The sequence below is a fragment of the Notechis scutatus genome, chromosome 12, assembly GCF_049901735.1.
Source record: "Notechis scutatus isolate UNSWTSFEM ecotype Mainland chromosome 12, rNotScu1.2, whole genome shotgun sequence".
NCBI lineage: Eukaryota > Metazoa > Chordata > Lepidosauria > Squamata > Elapidae > Notechis > Notechis scutatus.
In genome coordinates this window covers 14,373,802-14,392,518 of record NC_142020.1, presented here as the reverse complement: position 1 = coordinate 14,392,518, position 18,717 = coordinate 14,373,802, and the positions used below count along the sequence as shown (strand labels likewise).

Sequence of the window (18,717 nt, the reverse complement as noted above, 5' to 3'; positions counted from 1 at the left end):
GACGGGGGCTGCAGGTTGGGGAAACCCCCGTGGGGGATGCTGGGGGGTGGAAAGGAGGGAGGGGCTCCAGAAACTGCACACCTGCACACCTGCAGTTCCCCAAACGCGCATCTCTCCGTCCCTCACGCGTCCACCGGTCTCTTCCTAAGGAAGGCTAAGGAAAATAAAAATAAAAATGAAAGCAATGGAGAGGGGGAACCCAGAGGACATCTCCTCTCTCCTCCTGCCCCCCGCATCTTTCCAGCGCTGAGGGGGAGGGATGCTCAATCCCGACTCGCTTAAAGCTTTCTGGTTTTGCTCCGCAGAATAGATAGAATAGAATAGAATGATGGCATGTACAATAGAATAGAACAGAATAGAAAATAGGCATAGAATAGATTAGAATAGAACAGGGAATAGAATAGCATAGAATACAATAGGGAATAGAATAGAATAGAATAGAATAGAATAGGAATAGAATAGAATAGAATAGAATAGAATAGAATAGAATAGAATAGAATAGAATAGAACAGAATAGAAAATAGGCATAGAATAGATTAGAATAGAATAGGGAATAGAATAGCATAGAATACAATAGGGAATAGAATAGAATAGAATAGAATAGAATAGAATAGAATAGAATAGAATAGAATAGAATAGAATAGAATAGAATAGAATAGAATAGAATAGAATAGAATAGAATAGAATAGAATAGGCATAGAATAGATTAGAGTAGAACAGGGAATAGAATAGCATAGAATAGAATAGAATAGAATAGAATAGAATAGAATAGAATAGAATAGAATAGAATAGAATAGAATAGAATAGAATAGAATAGAACAGAATAGAAAATAGGCATAGAATAGATTAGAATAGAACAGGGAATAGAATAGCATAGAATACAATAGGGAATAGAATAGAATAGAATAGAATAGAATAGAATAGAATAGAATAGAATAGAATAGAATAGAATAGCATAGAATAGAATAGAAAATAGGAATAGAATAGATTAGAATAGAACAGGGAATAGAATAGCATAGCATAGAATAGGAATAGAATAGAATAGAATAGAAATAGAATAGAATAGGAATAGAATAGATTAGAATAGAACAGGGAATAGAATAGCATAGCATAGAATAGGGAATAGAATAGAATAGGGAATAAAATAGAATAGGGAATAGAATAGAATAGAATAGAATAGAATAGAATAGAATAGAATAGCATAGGGAATAGAATAGAATAGAATAGGGAATAAAATAGAATAAAATAGAATAGGGAACAGAATAGAACAGAATAGGGAATAAAATAGAATAAAATAGAATAGGGAAGAGAATAGGGAATAGAATAGAAAATAGAACAGAATAGAATAGAATAGAATAGAATAGAACAGAACAGAATAGAATACTTTATTGGCCAAGTGTGGAATTTGTCTTGGTGTGGAATAGCTGGCTTTGCGCGGGTTGTGTCCTCCGCAGCCCGGCGCGACCCACGCGTGGCTGGAGGGCGCGCGTGGGAAAGCATTCCTCCCACCCACCCACCCCCAGGGGAAAAAAACACTCCCCCACCCGAGTCTGGCCGCCAAGTGCCACCGCCGCCTCGTAACCATGGCGTTTTCTCCTCCGCCTAGCTAAGCAGCAGGTGGGCTCCTGAAGGGTGCGACAGCGGGTGTGTATCTGTGCGTGTGTGCGTGTGTGTGGGGGAGGGAAACCTGCCCCGCACCCTCATACCTCCCTCTTTCCCCGCGAAGAGGCGGCTGCTCTCGTTCGCCGTCGCGGCTGCGGAGGACCGCGGGAGGGGAGAGAAGGAAGAGAGAAATTGGGGGAGGCGGGGGGGGAGAAGAGGCCGCGTCTCCCCGCATCTTGACGCAAAGTAGTTGGGGCAGTTCGCAAGGCGCGTACTTCGCCTCCCCACCCTTCTCTCTCTCCTGCCCTACCCCCTTTTTACGCTCTTTTTGGGGCGAGTGTGCCCGCGTGTGTTTGTGTGCCACCTTGGTGCAGCGCCCAGGGGCGTGTGCGTATGTGTGTGTGTGTTGCTCTCTCTTCTTTCTCTCTCTCTCCCCTCCCTCCCTTTTCTACCTCCCTTCCTTCTGTTCCTCTTTCCTTCCTTCCCTCCTTCCTCCCCTCCCTTTTCTACCTTCCTTCCTTCCATTCCTCCCTCCCTCCCTTCCTATCATTCCTCCTTCCTTCCTTCCTTCCTTCCTTCCCTCCCTCCCTTTTTTCTACCTTCCTTCCTTCCATTCCTCCCTCCCTCCCTCCCTCCCTTCCTTTTCTACCTTCCTTCCATTCCTCCCTCCCTCCCTTCCTATCATTCCTCCTTCCTTCGTTCCTTCCTTCCTTCCTTCCTTCCTTCCTTCCCTCCCTCCCTTTTCTACCTCCTTCCTTCCATTCCTCCCTCCCTCCCTCCCTCCCTTCCATTCCTTCCTTCCATTCCTTCCTTCCTTCCTTCCATTCCTCCCTCCCTTCCATTCCTCCTTCCTTCCTTCCTTCCTTCCTTGATTTTCTTCCGTCTCCTTTGCCACAACAACCCCGCGACCCCTGGCGCTGCGTTTGCAGCAAACCCCACACGCCCCGCTCGCGCTGGAGCTGCCTGCTGCTGTGGGAATCGAGCAGGGTGGAGCGTGCCCTGGGTGGGTGGGTGGAGGAAAGAAGGAAGGAAGGAGGAAGGAAGGAAGGAGGCGCCTCGCCTGGGACAGGAGGAGGGCGCCCCCCCCCCATCGCCACCCTATGGCGGCGCGCCTCTCCCCCAGGGATCTCTCCAGCGCATCCTCTTCCATCTCCCCTTTCCACCCCCGCCCCGAAATCTCCTCCCCCCATGCCCTCCGCCTGCCCCCGCCTGCCCCAAATTCCCCAGCGGACCCAACCCTGTTTGGGCGATTCCCCCCCCCACATATACCCCGCCCGCCCCCCAAAAACACTCAAACCGAGCCAAGCCTTTGCAGCAGCAGCTCTTTGGCTTAAAACGAAAGGCGGGGAGGGAGGGAGGGAGGGAGGGAGGGAGGGAGAGGGAGAAAGGGAAAGGGAGTGAAAGTGAATCCGAGCCGCTTTCGCTTCCGAAACCGCCGCGTTCGACCCCGGCCGCCCTTTGATCTCAAGCCTCTCGGTTCTGCAAAATAAAAGACGATACAATAAAATACAACAAAATAAAACGCGGATGCCAAGCGGGCGGCCCGCTGCCCTGCACCTTCCTCTCCTCCCGGGGAAGCGGGGCGGCCGCGCTGGAGAGGAGGAGGAGGAGGAGGAGGAGGAGAAGGCTGTCGGATCACCTGACGGCCCTTCCTGGAAAAATTCCCTCGCCTTGCCCGGGGAAAAGGCAGGCTGCAGTGCGCCCTCTTGGGTTATATTTTGCTTTCTCGCTTTCTCGCTTTCCTCCCTTCTTCCGCCCCCCCTCTCCTTTTGGTGTTTGTGTGTGTGTGTGTGTGTGTGTGTGTGTGTTGAGGAGCGGGGGGTGGGTGGGTGGGAAAGAAAAACCCCACCAGGTTCTTCTCTTCTCCAGCTTCTCTTTCCCCTTCGCTGCTGCGCTTTGCCTCCTGCTGCTCCGGGGTGGGTCGGTTGGGTGGGTATTTGGAAGGGGTGGGGAGAGCAGGGAGGGAGGGGGGTGGGGGAACCGGGGAGTGGGAGGGGGGAGGAAAGGAGGGGACTGGCAACTCTTCGGCTTGTCTGGGAAAAGGCGAGCGGCTCGCAGACAGGTGATGGACGCCGGGCCGGCTCGCGCCTCCTTCTCCTCCTCTTCCTCTTCCTCCTCTCTGCTCGCCTTTGACTTCGTCGCCCTCCCGGCCAAGATGTAGAACTGACCGCTTCGTCGCTTCGTCCAGAAAGCCCGAAGCAGCTGCAGCGGCAACAGAAGAGGCGGCGGAAGCGCTGGTGGCACCTCGGGAAGGCGAGGAAGGAAAGAGGGAAGAGTCCGGTGGGGGCGTCCGGCTTGCCGAAGCGCCTTCCTTCCCTTCGTTTTCCCCCCTCTCCCCTTTCTCTTTTTTTGCCCCCTTTGGCTTCGGAAGCGCGGAAAGAGCTCCAAGGGGACCAGCCGCCTCCCCCCCCGCCCCCCAGCCCTCTGCAAGGAGACACACACACACACACACACACACACACGCGCGGAGCCAACCGCCGAGAGACCTTTTTAGATGCCCTAGGAGGGACTTCAAGGAGGAGCGCCCTCTGTCCAGAGTTCGAGCCCGGAGGACAACTGCCCCCACCCCGGTCCTCCGCCCAGCGCCGGTGGTGGCTCCTCGGCCCCCCTCCCTCGAGGGATGGTTGTTATTTTCCCAACCCAAGGAGGCGGGGGAGTGCGCCTCCTGCGCTGCACCGTTGAGTCGTTTGGCCGGCCGAAGTGATGAGCCCGCAATGAGGATCATCGGCGCAGCATTCTGGGTTATAGGCTTTTGCTACCTCGTGTTGGCAGAGGTAGGTGCACACCTGGGCAAGGAAGGTGGGAGGCGGGAGAGAAAGAGAGAGAGAGAGAGAGAGGGAAAGGAGAGGAAGGAAAGGCAGAAGGTTTTCCCCCCCTCCCCTTTTTAAATTCTCCAACTGATTCCAAAAACCAATTTTTTTCCCCCCTTCATCTTTGGTATTCTTCCTTCTTTCCTTCTCTCTCCTCCTCTTCCTCCCTCGACCTGTCTGTACCTTTCACCTGCACCCCCTCCTGTGCGTGGGTTTGGCTTCACCTTGGACCCTCAGGAGGTGGGGGGAGAGAAGAAGAGGGGCTCCCTTCCCCAAATTGCCCCCCCCCCCCGCAAGACCGAAGGGATGGCGCGTGGGAAGGCAGCCCTTTTTCCTCGCGCGGCTAAACTGCCCTTGCCCCCAAACAGCGTGGGCTCTCTTCCTCGTCCGCCCCCCACAGGAGCACCTAGGTCGGTTGAATTCCCCAGCCCGTCCCTTTACCCTGCCTCGTGTCTCCTGTGGCGCGCGTGCAGACGTGCAAGGAATGGGGCGGGTGTGTGTGTGTGGTGTGTGTGTGTGTGGCGGGGAAGAGGGGAGCTAAAAACGCGCCTTGCGGGGCGAGCCAGCCTCTGGCGTGTGCGGTTTTTGCATATGTGTGTGTGTGTGTGTGTGTGTGTGTGTTTTTGCAAAAACGCAACGCCGGCCTGGCCGGAGAGGGTAATAATTGGATGGGAAAGGCGAGAAACGCGTGGGCTTAAAAACCAGCCAACTTCCTGCTCCTGGGAGAAACTACCCCACGGAAAATAACATTTCTACATTTCTAAAATAGGAGAAGGAAGCAATTTACAGTAAGAACGCTGCCCCTTCGGAGATGCCACCGCGTGTTTAATTCCACCCCCCCCCTTCAAACTCCTCTGCTCTGAAAATTCACTTTATAAGGTTATCCACAGAGACAGGGAGGTTGGGGGAAGGAAAGGAGACCCAATTGTATATCCCAGCTTGACTTTGGCACGTTTGGCTTAGAAGTTAAGGACTTTTGTCTTTTGAAAGGCGCTTGTTTCCTCTCTCTCACGCCCCCACCCCCAGGGACCGCGTTCAGACGACCCGCTCAACCCAGGTGCGTTTCCACAGTAAGGGGGTAAAGAGGTCTCTCCTTGCAGGAGCGAGTTGGGTGGCGAAGGAGAATCGTAGTTAGTTGTTTTTTTTTCTTTTTTTCAGCAGCCGGAGGGGGAAGTTGGGGTAAAGGAGGGCAGTTGCCCGGCCGGGGCTCTCGCCTCTTATCTGGTTAGCTTGTGGCTCGGGGCGTTTGAAAGGTAGAAACTGGGTTAGTTTGAAGGAAGCTGGTTCGGGTGGGTGTGTGCGTAGCTGCGAAGGTAACCCTTTGGGATTGCTGGGTATAATCTCTGCTTTTGCGGGGGAGCCTGGGAGAATAAGAACGTAAGAAACGGAGCCTAACGGTGGGATTTACACCCGCCTCCTCCGCTTCCTCTTTGCCTTCCTCCCCCCATCCTCAAATTGGAGAGTCGTTTCTGGTAGCCAGTGCGCAGCGTGGGAATTCAGTGGCCCAAAAGAAGGGAGTATATTGTCCAAGCAGGAGTTTTCTGGCTCTTAAGAAGGGTGCTGGGGGGAAATAAAAACGAGGCGCTTTGTGTGTGTGTGTGTGTGTGTATGTGTGTGCTGATTTTCAACCTGTAGGATTCGGGCCCGCCCACCCACTCGGGGAAATTTTGGGAGAAAAGTGGGAAGCCAGAGCCAGGAATAATGATAATAATAATAATAATAATAATAATAATAATAATAATAATAATAATAATAATAATAATAATAATAATAATAATAATAATAATAATAATAATAATAATAATAATAATAATTAATTTGCAGGCGGAAACTTGCAAGTTTCTTTTATTTTCTTGCAAGTTTCCTGCTTATTGCAAAGAAGAAGAAAAAAGAAAGTTGCCTTGGGTCAAAGCTTTCCTTACGCCTAACAATGGGACAAAGGAGAGGGAAAAAAGAAATTCTGGGTTCTTTTATCTCATTCATGTAGAACAAACTCCATAAAGTCCAGGGAATTCTTTTCTTTAAAAAAAAAGATGAGCTGGAAAAGAAGGTTGCAAGCACTTTTTTTCCGGGAGGGAGAGTGGAGAGGAGGAAGCAGCCTGTGGAATGGTACTGACAATTGTGCTATGGCATATTTCAACTTGATCTCTAGTCTCTCTGTCTCTCGCTCTGTCTTTCTGTCTCCGGCTCTCTCTGTATGTCTGTCTGTCTCTGTCTGTCTGTCTGTCTTTCTCTGTCTCTCTCTCTCTCTGTCTCTCTCTGCTCTCTCTGTATATCTGTCTCTCCCTCTCCCTCTCTCCTTCCCTCTGTCCCTCCCTCCTTCTCTCATGCCCCCTCTCTCATAGCTTTAGGAAGGTTGGTTTCAGGTACTTAACCCCCTCCCCCAAGACAACCCCTGGAAGGCAAACCATAAATGGGATGGTTTTGTAATTGTAATGGGATGGTGGGCCCAAACAGCCCCCCTCCTGGTGATATTATGGATGTTTTTAAAGCACAGCCTGCTCCATTTTTTTTTTTAAAAAAACAACCATCTCAAACTCTCCAACTTTCCCAAAGATTTGAGCCACTGAAGGAATGCTAATCCCTTCTTCCAAGATACCAGCTCCCCCCCCCCCCCCCACACACATGATAAAGGGAGATAAATAAATAAATGAAAAGGACAGAATTCTCCCATATCACAGTGTGGGGGGGAGGGGGGGAGGAGAAGGAACGGATGTTAATGGTGGGTTGCAGGGTGTTGGGGGAAAAAAAAGAATTTTTTAAAAACAACAACATTGCAGTCCTTCCTTTCTCCATTGTTCCTGAGCACCTGGAGACGGAAGCCGGGAGCGGATCCAAGATTCCGCTTCAGAGTGGATCAAGATCTGCTCCAGAGGTGATTTGGAGAAAGGCTTGACTTGGAGATCTGGTGGTCTGAGTGGCTAGACATCAAGATCTGGCCTGGACATGGTTTGGAGAAAGAATCCCTAGAGATCTGGTGACCTGATTGGTTAGAAGGTCAAGATCTGGTCCAGAGATGGTTTAGAGCAGGGGTGTCCAACCTTGGCAACTTTAAGACTTGTGGACTTCAACTCCCAGAATGGAGTGGAGAAAGATCGAGATCTAACCGACTAGGGATCTGCACCAGAGGTGATTTGGAGAAAGAATAACTAGAGATCTGGTGATCTGACTGACTTGAGGTCAAGATCAGGTCTGGACATGGTTTGGAGAAAGAATCCCTAGAGATCTGGTGACCTGATTGGCTAGAGGTCAAGAGATGGTTTAGAGCAGGGGTGTCCAACCTTGGCAACTTTAAGACTTGTGGACTTCAACTCCCAGAATTCCTCAGCCAGCTTTGCTGGCTGAGGAATTCTGGGAGTTGAAGTCCACAAATCTTAAAGTTGCCAAGGTTGGACACCCCTGGTTTAGAGAAAGACTCACTAGCGATCTCGAGTTCTGACTGATTAGGGATCTGCTCCGGAGGGGATCTGGGGAAAAAACCTGACTAACCGGAGGGCCTTGTTCTCTCTTTCTCCTCTCTTTCCAAAGGAAGCAGAGATCCCTCAAGAGTTGATCGAAAAGCTGGCCCACAGCGAGATTCACAGCATACGGGATTTGCAGCGTCTCCTGGAAATTGATTCCGTAGGTAAATTATTCCCTTGCATTTCTTCCTATATCCCAACCAAAACGTGTGTGTGTGTGTGTGTGTGTGTGTGTGTGGTGGGGGGTGGTGGTTACCAAGAGAGAGGGGGGGTGGACTCCTCTTGGCAAATGGCCTGCCAAGAGCCAGTTTTAGAAATGCAAAAACCCAGGCCTGCCAGTTGGGGAAGGGACAGGGAGAAAAATCCACAATGGATTGGGGAGGGGGCTTCATTCTTTCTCCTTTGGGGAAGGGAAAGGGGTTTAGGAGGAGGAGGAGAGACTGAGTTTGGCTCCACCCCCCACACAACTTCCCAAGCCACCAGAAAGGGTTTGTTTCCCCCCCACTCCCTCCCTAGGGGGCTGTCCACTTGTGTATGATATTCCTTTAATTCCGGTTTAAAATCTATTTGTGAAAACCACACAGAACCGAAGGACCTCCTCCTTCCACTTCTTGCACATTTGCCTGGGCCTTTTTTTTTTCTGGTTTGGTGGCAGGTTTTTATGGGTGGAAAAATACAGCCTTCCTCTCTCTTCCATTGCCTCGCACCTGTCCCCTTTGCTAGTAGGTGAGAATTCAGGGATACAAGCTGCCACTGGCTGTGGAAGTTCCACCGTTCTGGGTTATGCATAGCCCTTGATTGCGTTTGACATCCAAATGGCTCTGGTTTGTAGTGACCCCCTCATGGGGAAAACACTCCCCCCATTATTTTATGAATTGTATTGCCTTGTTTTCTAGGTGGGTGCATTACCTTTTCACAAAAGTATTTACTGTGTGTCAGTTGGGGTGTTTGTCTCTCCCATCATTCTCTTTTTATGGTTTTAAAATATGGGATATTGTCATGCCCTTGGTAGAATTGGACTCTGAGGGAGAGGAGGAACAGCCAACAGGGAGTGAAGCTGTGGCTCCGGAGGTTGTAGAGGAGGCTGGGGAAGGGCTGAGCAGTCAGAGGAGGGCCCAGGCTCGTCCCCTCTCCATCCTAGGGCACGCAGGGAAGAGAGGATAAGGGAGAGACGTGGTCTCCTCGGGAGGAGAGAGCTTTGATCCTCTTCATGGGCTGCAGCTGTGACAACTGAATAAGAGGATGGACATGCGTACGGGCGAGTGCTGGAAACAAAGCATGGAAATATCTCTAGTTTATTGTTCCTCTCTGAGTTTGGCGTCCTTCCCAGTGCGTTACTTCCCAGTAAGTCCTCCAGCCCTTATCTTGCCTGGTTTGTGTTGCTTTTTTCCTTCTTTGTGTAACTGTTTGTGTGGGAGGTTTTTGCCTTCCATCAAGAATATGCAGAGCTTGGAAACAAAGTGAAGGAATAAAAGGAGCTTCACCTGTTTTCTGTGACTGTGTTTGTTTTGTATTCCACCCTGGGTCATCATAGATATACAGTTGATTCCCTTTGTTGAGTTCAGGAGTACATTACTCCTGCCAAGGGAGGCTGTGTACGCTCCCATTTTACAGATAATGGATTGAGGCAGAGTTTTCAGAGAAATTTTGAAACGAGGCTTTGAAATTTTACTGGTACGTCTTACTGATTAAAAAGACAAGTCAAAAAGTTTGTCACTTTGCATTGGGACACACCTGGACTAAGTACTTGCTTTTTGGAGAGATTATTAACCCTGGAGGTTCCAAAGCTTGCCTCCAGAAATTGTGGGTGCTCCAACACTGGAAGATTGGATGATCATTTGCCTGAAATTGGTATTGGGTTTCATGCTTGGGCGGGGAGGGGGTTGGACTAGAAGACCTCCAAGGTCCCTTCCGACTCTGTTATTCTGTTGTGATTCTGCTTTCCAGTTCAGTGGGGACCTGTTTCTGGGTAAAACATGAGTAGAATTGCACTGTTGGGTTGTTTGATGAATGCCAAGTGGAAGTGTGAAACGTCCAACAAACATTGCACTGAAATTGACTTGCCCTGTTGACATTGACTTTGAAATTGACTTGCCCTGTTGATTGAGATGCTCAATTGAAATTGACTCGCCCTATTGAATTGACTTTGAAATTGACTTGCCCTGTTGATTGAGATGCTCAATTGAAATTGACTCGCCCTATTGAATTGAATTGCCCTGTGACATTGAGTTGTTGTATCGAAATTGACTTTTCCTGTTGACATTGAGTTGCCCTGTTGAAATTGACTTGCCATGTTGGTATTGACTTTCTCTATTGAAATTGACTTGCCTTGTTGAAATTGACTTGCCCTATTGAAATTGACTTGTCCTGTTGACATTGACTTGCCCTTATTGAATTGACTTTGAAATTGACTTGCCCTGGTGACATTGACTTGCTCTATTGAAATTGACTTGCCCTGTTGACATTGATTTGCCTTGTTGAAATTGACTTGCCGTCTTGTTGACATTGACTTATTTTTTTATGCTATGAGAAATCTAATCTACAGCTCTGCAAAGTAAATGTCTTGAATTCTCTTTGGTCCTACAGTTTGGGAGGGGAGAGGAAGTCATTCAGCACTGTCTCTCCAGAACAGGTGACTTTATTTGATGGGGTGTGCCTATTTCAACACAGGAGGGGGACATTTATCTGGGGACATCCAAAACAGATGGGAGTTTTTCCAAAGCTATCCTGTTCAGAAAAACAGGTGGTGCCATTCACCCTGTCCCCCCTATTTTCGGCGGGTGCCTTCCCTCGCCAACTCTGCTGTGGAGACAGGCCCTTTAAAAAACAGAAGACGACTTTTCTGGTTCGGTGGGTATTAGAAACCCCTCCCCCGGATTATAACTCCAGCCACAAACATCACCAAGCTCTTGTCAGTTTTAAAAACCTTCCTCTGGTTGGGGCTATGCCAAACTCTATTTAGGAATGAAGTCCCGCCTAAAACGAGACTGGTGTCTTTGGTTTGCTGCAAAGCGAAAAGGGAAAACAAATAAATTCTTCCTTTCCACTTGGACCAAAAAAACAAAAACAAAACAAAAAACACCAACCCTCCCCCAACCAGCTCCCAAACAATTAGCCCTGCCCATCTTGCTATTGCTTTTTAATAGCCCAAGGTTATTTTCTGAATCATTAGACTGACGAATGCTTCAAAGGACCGTCCTCGCCTGTTATTAAATGTGATCTCTGCAGATTTTTTTTGCCAGAATTGACTCAAAGCGAGCATCTGTAGCGTTGGGGAGAGAAGATAGCTTTGTTTATTTGTTGTTGTTATTATTATTATTATTTTGCAAAGGTAGGAAAGAAATAACTGCGGTTTCCTTCCAACTCTTTTCTCCCCGCTCTCTTGTCTTTCTCTCTTTCTCTCCCTCCTTTTTTTTTTTTTTTTGTAAGAAGGGAAGTTTCTACCCATCTCCTATCCTGAGCCAAGAATCTAGCAAGTTGTTGCTTGCTGGCTGCTTAGAAGCAGAGCCATTCCATCAAAACAAAGACAGCCCGGTTGTTCTGCTTGTTGTTATTGTTATTATTATTATTATTATTTTAAAAAAAGAAGAATTACAAGGAGCCTTTGAAAGTTTGAACTCTTGATTTCATCAGGCTCTCTCCTTTTTTTTTTTTTGAAGGTGGAGGGGGGAGTGACTTTCATTTGGCCTGCCCAAGGCTGAATTCATCGGGGAGATTTTGTTGTGTGCTGTTTTTGTGTGTGTGTGTGTGTGTGTGTTTTCTCTCTCCCCCTTTTCATTTTGGTGGAATTGCACAAGGTGGTACGGCAAGCAGGCAAAGGCTTCTCTGAGCTGTTTCTTTTCCTTTTCTTTATCTCTTTGAGAGGGAGGGGGCAGCAGCGTGTGACTCTGCAAGGGGGGGGGGAACTCAACCCTGAAACAACCCCCCCCCCCACACACTTGTGGTCTCTCAAACGCGCCAATGAAAAATGTCATTCGGCCTGTCCTGTCCCTTCTAAAGGAAAACTTGTTATGGATCCACGCAGGCTGTTTAAATTAATCGAAAAGGAAATCTGCTTGCAAGTGTTAGATGTGTTAGTGTGGGACTTGTCCCCTTGGGGAGGCTGGTGGCCTTGGCAAGTCATTCACACAGGCCCACAGGCCCTAAAGAAAGTTGCTCACTTAATCTTAGCAGGCCTTGAAGAGCTAATCAAGGTCAGAGCTGGCTGAATTTTGGACAGGAGAAGCCCCTGGTTTTGCTCCCAAAGAAACCAGAGTGATAAATCACTTTTTCTGCCAAGAAAAATGCCCTGGACTTTTATGCAAGGGCAGCATGTTTCTTGAGCTCGCTTCTTTTCTTGCAAACCCAAGCTTGTTTCGTGACCCAAACTAGCCAATATCATCACCTAGCACTGGCGGTGTGGCCTAGTTTGGGACAAGCAAGCTCAAAAGAGCACCAAGGAAGCCCTCGTGTCAACCCTGAGCTACAAAGATTCTTCTTTATTAGTAGCACCGTGTTTGCTCTCCTTTCGTAATGCTAGTGTGTCAGGTTAGATTTATTTTGTTTCCGTGTGTTTGCTTGCTTGCTTTTTCCATGCTGCAGCTCACAGTTTCTGTATGGAATGCTTTAGCCAGCCCTTTTCAAGGTGGACTCTATGCTGGTCAGTGGGGGGGTCTTCCTGGATTGCCCACCTAGGCTTCGCCCCCGGATAATTTTGGTTTCAACCCCTTCTAACTTTGGCAGAATGGACAGAGCGCTACAATTCTTGCTGGAGGCTCATTCTCCTTGGTGAAATTTTTGGCGAACCCCGTATGCTCAACCTTCTCTTCAAGTTGCCAGTAGAACATGGATCTTTCTTAGTCATGGGGGTTGGCTTTGCAATGGGGTGTGGAGTCAGGATCGGCCAATTGTTCATTCTGTTTTTCTGCACTTCCTCCTCCCAAAGGAAGACTTTTGAGATATTCAGTCCGGATGAGTATCAACAGATGTTTACCTACGGGGAGAACGATAGGTTTAGGTTAGGACTTTAACAGGTGGCATTTCTGGACTGAGAAGGACTGGACCAGCCCTGCTGTTGGATAGGTTGAGTCAACAATTAAGGAGCTCAGGATGATGTTGGTGGAGATGTTGCTCTGATTGAAGTACAGTGTGGCCTCTTGGAGTAAAGACCACGTGTTGCATGGAAGAACTAGTCATAATCTGAATATCCACTGAAGGTGAGCTGGGAGCCTCTCACCACCTTATCCCTTCATATAAATTAACCAATGAAGTTGGCTAAAGCTGGAATGATGTTGGGCTTATTGGATTATGCTCCGATGTTGCCATACTTCACACAGTGCACCAGAGGGGTGTTTGGGTGTGCCATAGGTCTATGGTCATGAGAAGTGGCAATGAGGATGTTTATTGAGTGCATCGTTTGGATAATCAAATTGTACTCCCAATGTCTGATGCAAGCATATTTATGTCATTGTGCATTGTCCTTCCTGTAGACATCTGTGGCTTTTATGGGCCTTTAAGTGAAGCTCCATCAAATCAAGATCTGTAGTTGTCCACACTGTTCTCTGCAATACGTTGTTTGGAAGCAATTGGTATGGGCTTCAGCAAGATGTTCTGATCCACGCCCTTTTCCAACAAATCAAACACAATCCAAAGTGAACAGAAACCTTGTAATGCTTCTGCAAAATAATTAGCTGTGATAAGCACAAGCCTTGCCAAACTGTGCGAGACTTGCCAAAAGATAACAGACAAGAAATAATTTGCAATACAAGAATCTTCAAATACAAACTCAGGATACTGGAATGTCCATGAGGCTGAGTTTCAAAACATCTTTGCTTCCTGCAAAGTATGTTTGTTTCACAGCTGGTTTTTATCTTCTTGAAGGAGGGGCCATTACCTTGCAGCCTTACTCCCGAGTCGCCCTTCCTGTTGTAACTGCTCTTTCCTACAAGCAATCCTGCACGCATGTGCACTTGGCACGGGCTCCTCGGGAACCTCCTCATCACTGCTGCCAGCCCCCACAATCTCTGAAGGCAGCAGTCCACTTCCTAATGGTCCTGGCCCCTCATCTGAGTCCTCACTCTCCTCAGCCATCCACACCTGCTTCTGGCTAAGCACAACACAAGAACAATATTGTCAATCAAAGAATATATATGTACAGTAGCTCAAAGTTGCACTGTGGAGCCCTTGGTGTTCTCCAAGCTTGGTGGTTTGCCTGCAGATGTTTCATGACCCAACTAGATAATTGGACTAATTCCACCCAAAGCTGCATTATGTAAACAGAGAGCAAACTCCACACTCAGCAGCCCTGATGGTGTTACCTAGCTGGGGAATGAAATGTCTGCAAGAAAACAAGCAAGCACAGAGAGCAGCAAACCTGACACAATATCGTCGATTTGATTGTTGAGAGCTTAAGAGAGGGAACACCAGTGTACAACTGACAGGTGAGATAAGGAAGATTTAGCGAATTCACGATTAACTACAAACTTAACCGAGTTGGGGGAATACCTCCTGCAGACTTTAATGTGATCTGGAGACGATTTGGCTATGGGGAGAAGGTCGCTTTGCTTCAAACCTTCTTTTGTGAAGGAGGTCAACCCCTGCAGAAGTTTGGCTGACACCCGATCCCAAACATCATTGCTGTCTGGTGGTTGGTTGATGAGAGGCACCCAGGAGGCCCACCAACAGCAGAGTTGATACCTTTTGGGCCAACAACACATCACTCAATCATCATTGAAAAGGATCTCTGTGCAGGTTGGAGTTGATGTTGGCTAGGGTTGAGTGTGTGATTTTTTTCCTGACTGCAGTGTTTCATCAGCCACGTCAAACTCTTCGCCTCTCTCACCCTTGAGAGGCAGTGAGTGATGACCTCATCTGTATGGACTAGCTCTCTTCATTGCTTCTTTTGACATGGAGCTAAATAGATGGCTAAGAGAGACTGTCCTGGGTAAGGGATACATTATACTGTCTGGCAGAGTTTGAAGTTGGATGTCAGAAAGCTGAAGTGTCTATTGATAGACACGTGCTTGTAATTTATTGGCCTGGTTCCTGCAACGGTCTAGGCCAGAAACTCCATTTAACAAAGCACAGTAGAGGTAATTCTTGACCTACAACCATTCATTTCGCTATCCTTTCTTTCTTTCTTTCTTTCTTTCTTTCTTTCTTTCTTTCTTTCTTTCTTTCTTTCTTTCTTTCTTTCTTTCTTTCTTTCTTTCTTTCTTTCTTTCTTTCTTCTCATTCCTTCCTCATTCCTTCCTTTCTTTCTCATTCCTTCCTCCTTTCTTTCTCCTTCCTTCCTTCCTTTTTCTTCTGTCTGTTTTTCTCATTCCTTCCTCCTTTCTTTCTTTTTCTTTCTCTCATCCTTCCTTCTTCCCTCCCTCCCTCCTTTCTTTCTTTCTTTCTTTCTTTCTTTCTTTCTTTCTTTCTTTCTTTCTTTCTTTCTTTCTTTCTTTCTTTCTTTCTTTCTTTCTTTCTTTCTTTCTTTCTTGGCTGCTGTTGAGGGCAGAACCTCACCGTTTTCACATCTTCCCCAGAAATCTTTTAAGCTGTTGATGTATCCACATTTCCCCTGTGAAGATCCAGCTTTGTACTTTCAATAGATGTGGATCATTCTTGGTGTCTTCCACCTCTGTTAATTGTTACATCCTTCTTTTAAGATCTTCTATTTTCCTTCCAGCTGTCTTTCAGAAGCTCAAGATAGCACAAGGGGCAGGAGATTCTTCCTTTAATTTGTCCCATAAAAATCCTTTGATTAAGGTTGGGTTGAGAAGTTATGGCCAACCTAAAGCTATCTATCTGGCTTTATGCTCATGAGGAGCTTCCCAGGGTCTGGTGTTATTTCCTTAATCATTGTATCATACCAACCTTCCAACATGTTGATACCATCAGTATCTGTTTATCCTTCATCTGCAGTGTTAAATAATATCATTGCCTTCTTTGTGTTGGTCAGTGTTTTTTTTTCTCTCTCTCTCCCTTGAAAGCCTCATTGTATGGGTGGCCATCAATTGGCTGTTGTGAGAAAGGGGTTGATGGTCACAGCTAACAAAGATGCTCATAATGTTTGGAGCTTAGATTCAATAGCGTATTCAAAGGTTTGGAAGGCTACCATTCTGCAGAAGCTGCTCTACTTCCATCTTCTCTTTCCGCTGTTTTGCTATTGGCTAGTCTGTTTCCCTCCTTCTTGTGACACCCTGATAGTCAATCCAATGGTACCCAGAAGGCTTTGGATCAGAGTTCTCCGACCTTGGCAACTTTAAAACTTGTGGACTTCAACTCCCAGAGTTCCTCAGCCAGAAAATTCTGGGAGTTGAAGTCCACAAGTCTTAAAGTTGCCAAGGTTGGTGACCTAGATCATCTTTGCTGAAACTCAGGTTAGACTGGCATCACATGATAAACCTAGCTAAAAACATGGTCCTGTTTTTGTGTCCATTACTTTGTGGGAATCGGCCATTGTCTTCCCATCCTTTGTGAACCCAATCATCCCTTTAAGACATTGTATGGATATGTGAGGTGAACATAGGAACTGTGGTTCTTCAATCCAGATTTTGAGGGTTGTATGAAACCAGCAGGAGCTGATGGAGTGGTTCTTTCACTAAAAGAGACATCAAGGGAATCGTTAAAGGATCAAAACTATTTCAGAGCTCTGGACCATTTAATTACCTCCATCCCACCCTCAAACAGGCCTGGAATGCTGGGTCCTAGTATGTGATTTTTAATAAATGGGAGAATTCAGGCAAAAGGGAGAAATTTCCCCGTGATCCTTCAGCAAGCAAGAAGTCAGATCTTCACTTGTGTTTGGTTTATCGTTGTCAACTGTCCAGAATTTCATCCTTTCGGCAATGGGCCAGAACGGAAGTTGTAAATGCATCCTTAACAACTCTGCTTGCTGTTCACAGTGGTTTCCTACTGTAGTTTAAAACAACAATTATCGCATCTATTCTTGAGATGGGATTGCTTTTCCATGCTTGACTGGAACCTTTTTAACAACTTGAAGAAACTCCTTTCCTTCAGAAATGGAAAGGATGCTGACCATTGCTTCATTTTACCCAGAGTCCTTTAGACACACACCCTTGCAAAGGATTTGAGCACATTTATGGAGTTCACTTTAGACAAGTGTTTTTCAACCTCAACAACTTTAAGATGGGTGGACTCACAACTCTGGGAATTTTGGCTGGGAAATCCACCCAGCTTCTGCTGAGAAATTCTAGATACTTTTCACAAAAGTGGGCAATTCAAATGTGAACCTAGTTTTGCTAAAAACCCAATTTGGACATCAAGAACCATCTGGCTGGTGCGGCTCTCACAAAGTGGCTTTTTGTCTACCAGAGTAGACCTTCTCCAAATAGAGTTTTTAAACATTTCCTTATTAGTTTTGCATGGACACCTGAGAAATTGGAACCCATTGCTTCTTTTCTGCTACTCCTAGTCCTCAGTACAATTTTTCTGTCAAATCAATGATGGCGGGATTTCATTTAAATGGGGTCAAGATGAAAAGAGAAAAAAATGGAATCCTTCCTGAAGACCTTCAGAAGTTCACCAGTAGGAGCAGAGAGTTGTGGTGTAGTTGAAGTCTCGAATGAAACTCAACTTTTGTGGACCTCATGGATCCATCCAAGGAGAACTTCTTGACAACCCATGCAGAATTGATTTGTCACCATGAAGTCTATTTTGGAATGCTTTCTGATCCCTCAACTTCATCTCTAGCCCTAGAATTTTTCTGGTTGTATTCTATCCAGGTTTGAACTAGATCAGTATTTTTAGAATGAACCAATGTTTTGTCAAGATGCTTCAGCAGTTGAGAGTCAATTGTTATCGCTTCTCTTGAAATTTTGCCTCTTCAGAGAGATGCAGGAATTGTGCTGTAGGTGTGGGAAGGACCTTGAAAGACTGGGCATAGAGATGTTGTCCAGAGAAGGGAGCGTCCAGCCTGCAGATGCAAAATGGGAAGAGGAAAAAGGTTCAGAAGAAACCAACCTAGTTTCTTAGGCTGTAAAGGAGATGGTGGCTCTTTTTAGACCTCTACGAGTCTGTCAATGTAGCTTTACTATAAAGTAGAATGGATTTATATAGTTGCATTTCTTGTCTGGTCTACTTGGTAAGACTGACAATTTTGTGTTTGTTGTTCCTATTATTTAAGCCCAAACTCCTTGATGCTACACAAATAAGCTTCCTTCTGGCTATTTTAATCAGTTTCATCCTTTGGAGTTCATGCGTTTGCAGAGATTTGGGATTTGGAACCCAGAATTGGGGAAGGACGGATATGAGTCTATGCATTATTTTTTAAAGCCCGTTCAGAAATGTGAGCTGATGTGAGCAGGTTGTGTTTGTCGGAGTCTCGGTGAAAGATATGTAGGAAAGTTGGATAGGGTTCTTGCTTTAGGTTTGACTGAATTCCTCGAAGATAGAAAAAGTTAGTTGAATTTCTTAACTCTTAAAGCTTCTAGTGGTATAATGCTTCCTAATATTATTTTGGAAATGGTTACTATAGGAATGTAGCTTGCCCATGGTTCTGATGAACTTGGGAAGGTTCAACCCTCAACAAGAGTGAATTCAATCTCTCCCTTGTATTGCAAATTTCTCTGGCCTTGGTTTGCTTCCCAAATTTTGCTCAATTTCAGTTTTTCTGAGTCTGCAATGAAATCTGGATTTTGCAAGCGTAACAATGGTGGATGAAAGGTTAGCTGATTATGACAGCTTGAAAGGCATCTTTCAAAGGGTTCTTAAGGATCAACTATCATCAAAGAAGGATCTATATGGAAACATCTGTTGAGTTCAATAACTGTGACCTCAAACTCAACCATGAATGAGCAGCAGCTACGAGATCCATGAGTCACTAGGGTATCAAACAGGAGTGTAGATCCCACCCATCA

At 46.5% G+C, this 18,717-nt stretch overlaps 1 protein-coding gene across 2 annotated transcripts in view; it reads left to right on the top strand.

Annotated features, from left to right (window-relative positions):
- Positions 1 to 3,658: 3,658 nt before the first annotated feature.
- PDGFA (platelet derived growth factor subunit A) overlaps positions 3,659 to 18,717 on the top strand; it is a 55,109-nt gene continuing 40,050 nt past the window's right edge. For both annotated transcript variants that reach the window (XM_087942199.1, XM_087942198.1), the window contains exons 1-2: positions 3,659 to 4,376; positions 7,941 to 8,037. In XM_087942199.1, the coding sequence (XP_087798325.1) occupies positions 4,317 to 4,376; positions 7,941 to 8,037 (157 nt within the window). In that variant the 5' untranslated portion in view covers positions 3,659 to 4,316. The remainder of the gene's footprint in view (positions 4,377 to 7,940; positions 8,038 to 18,717) is intronic.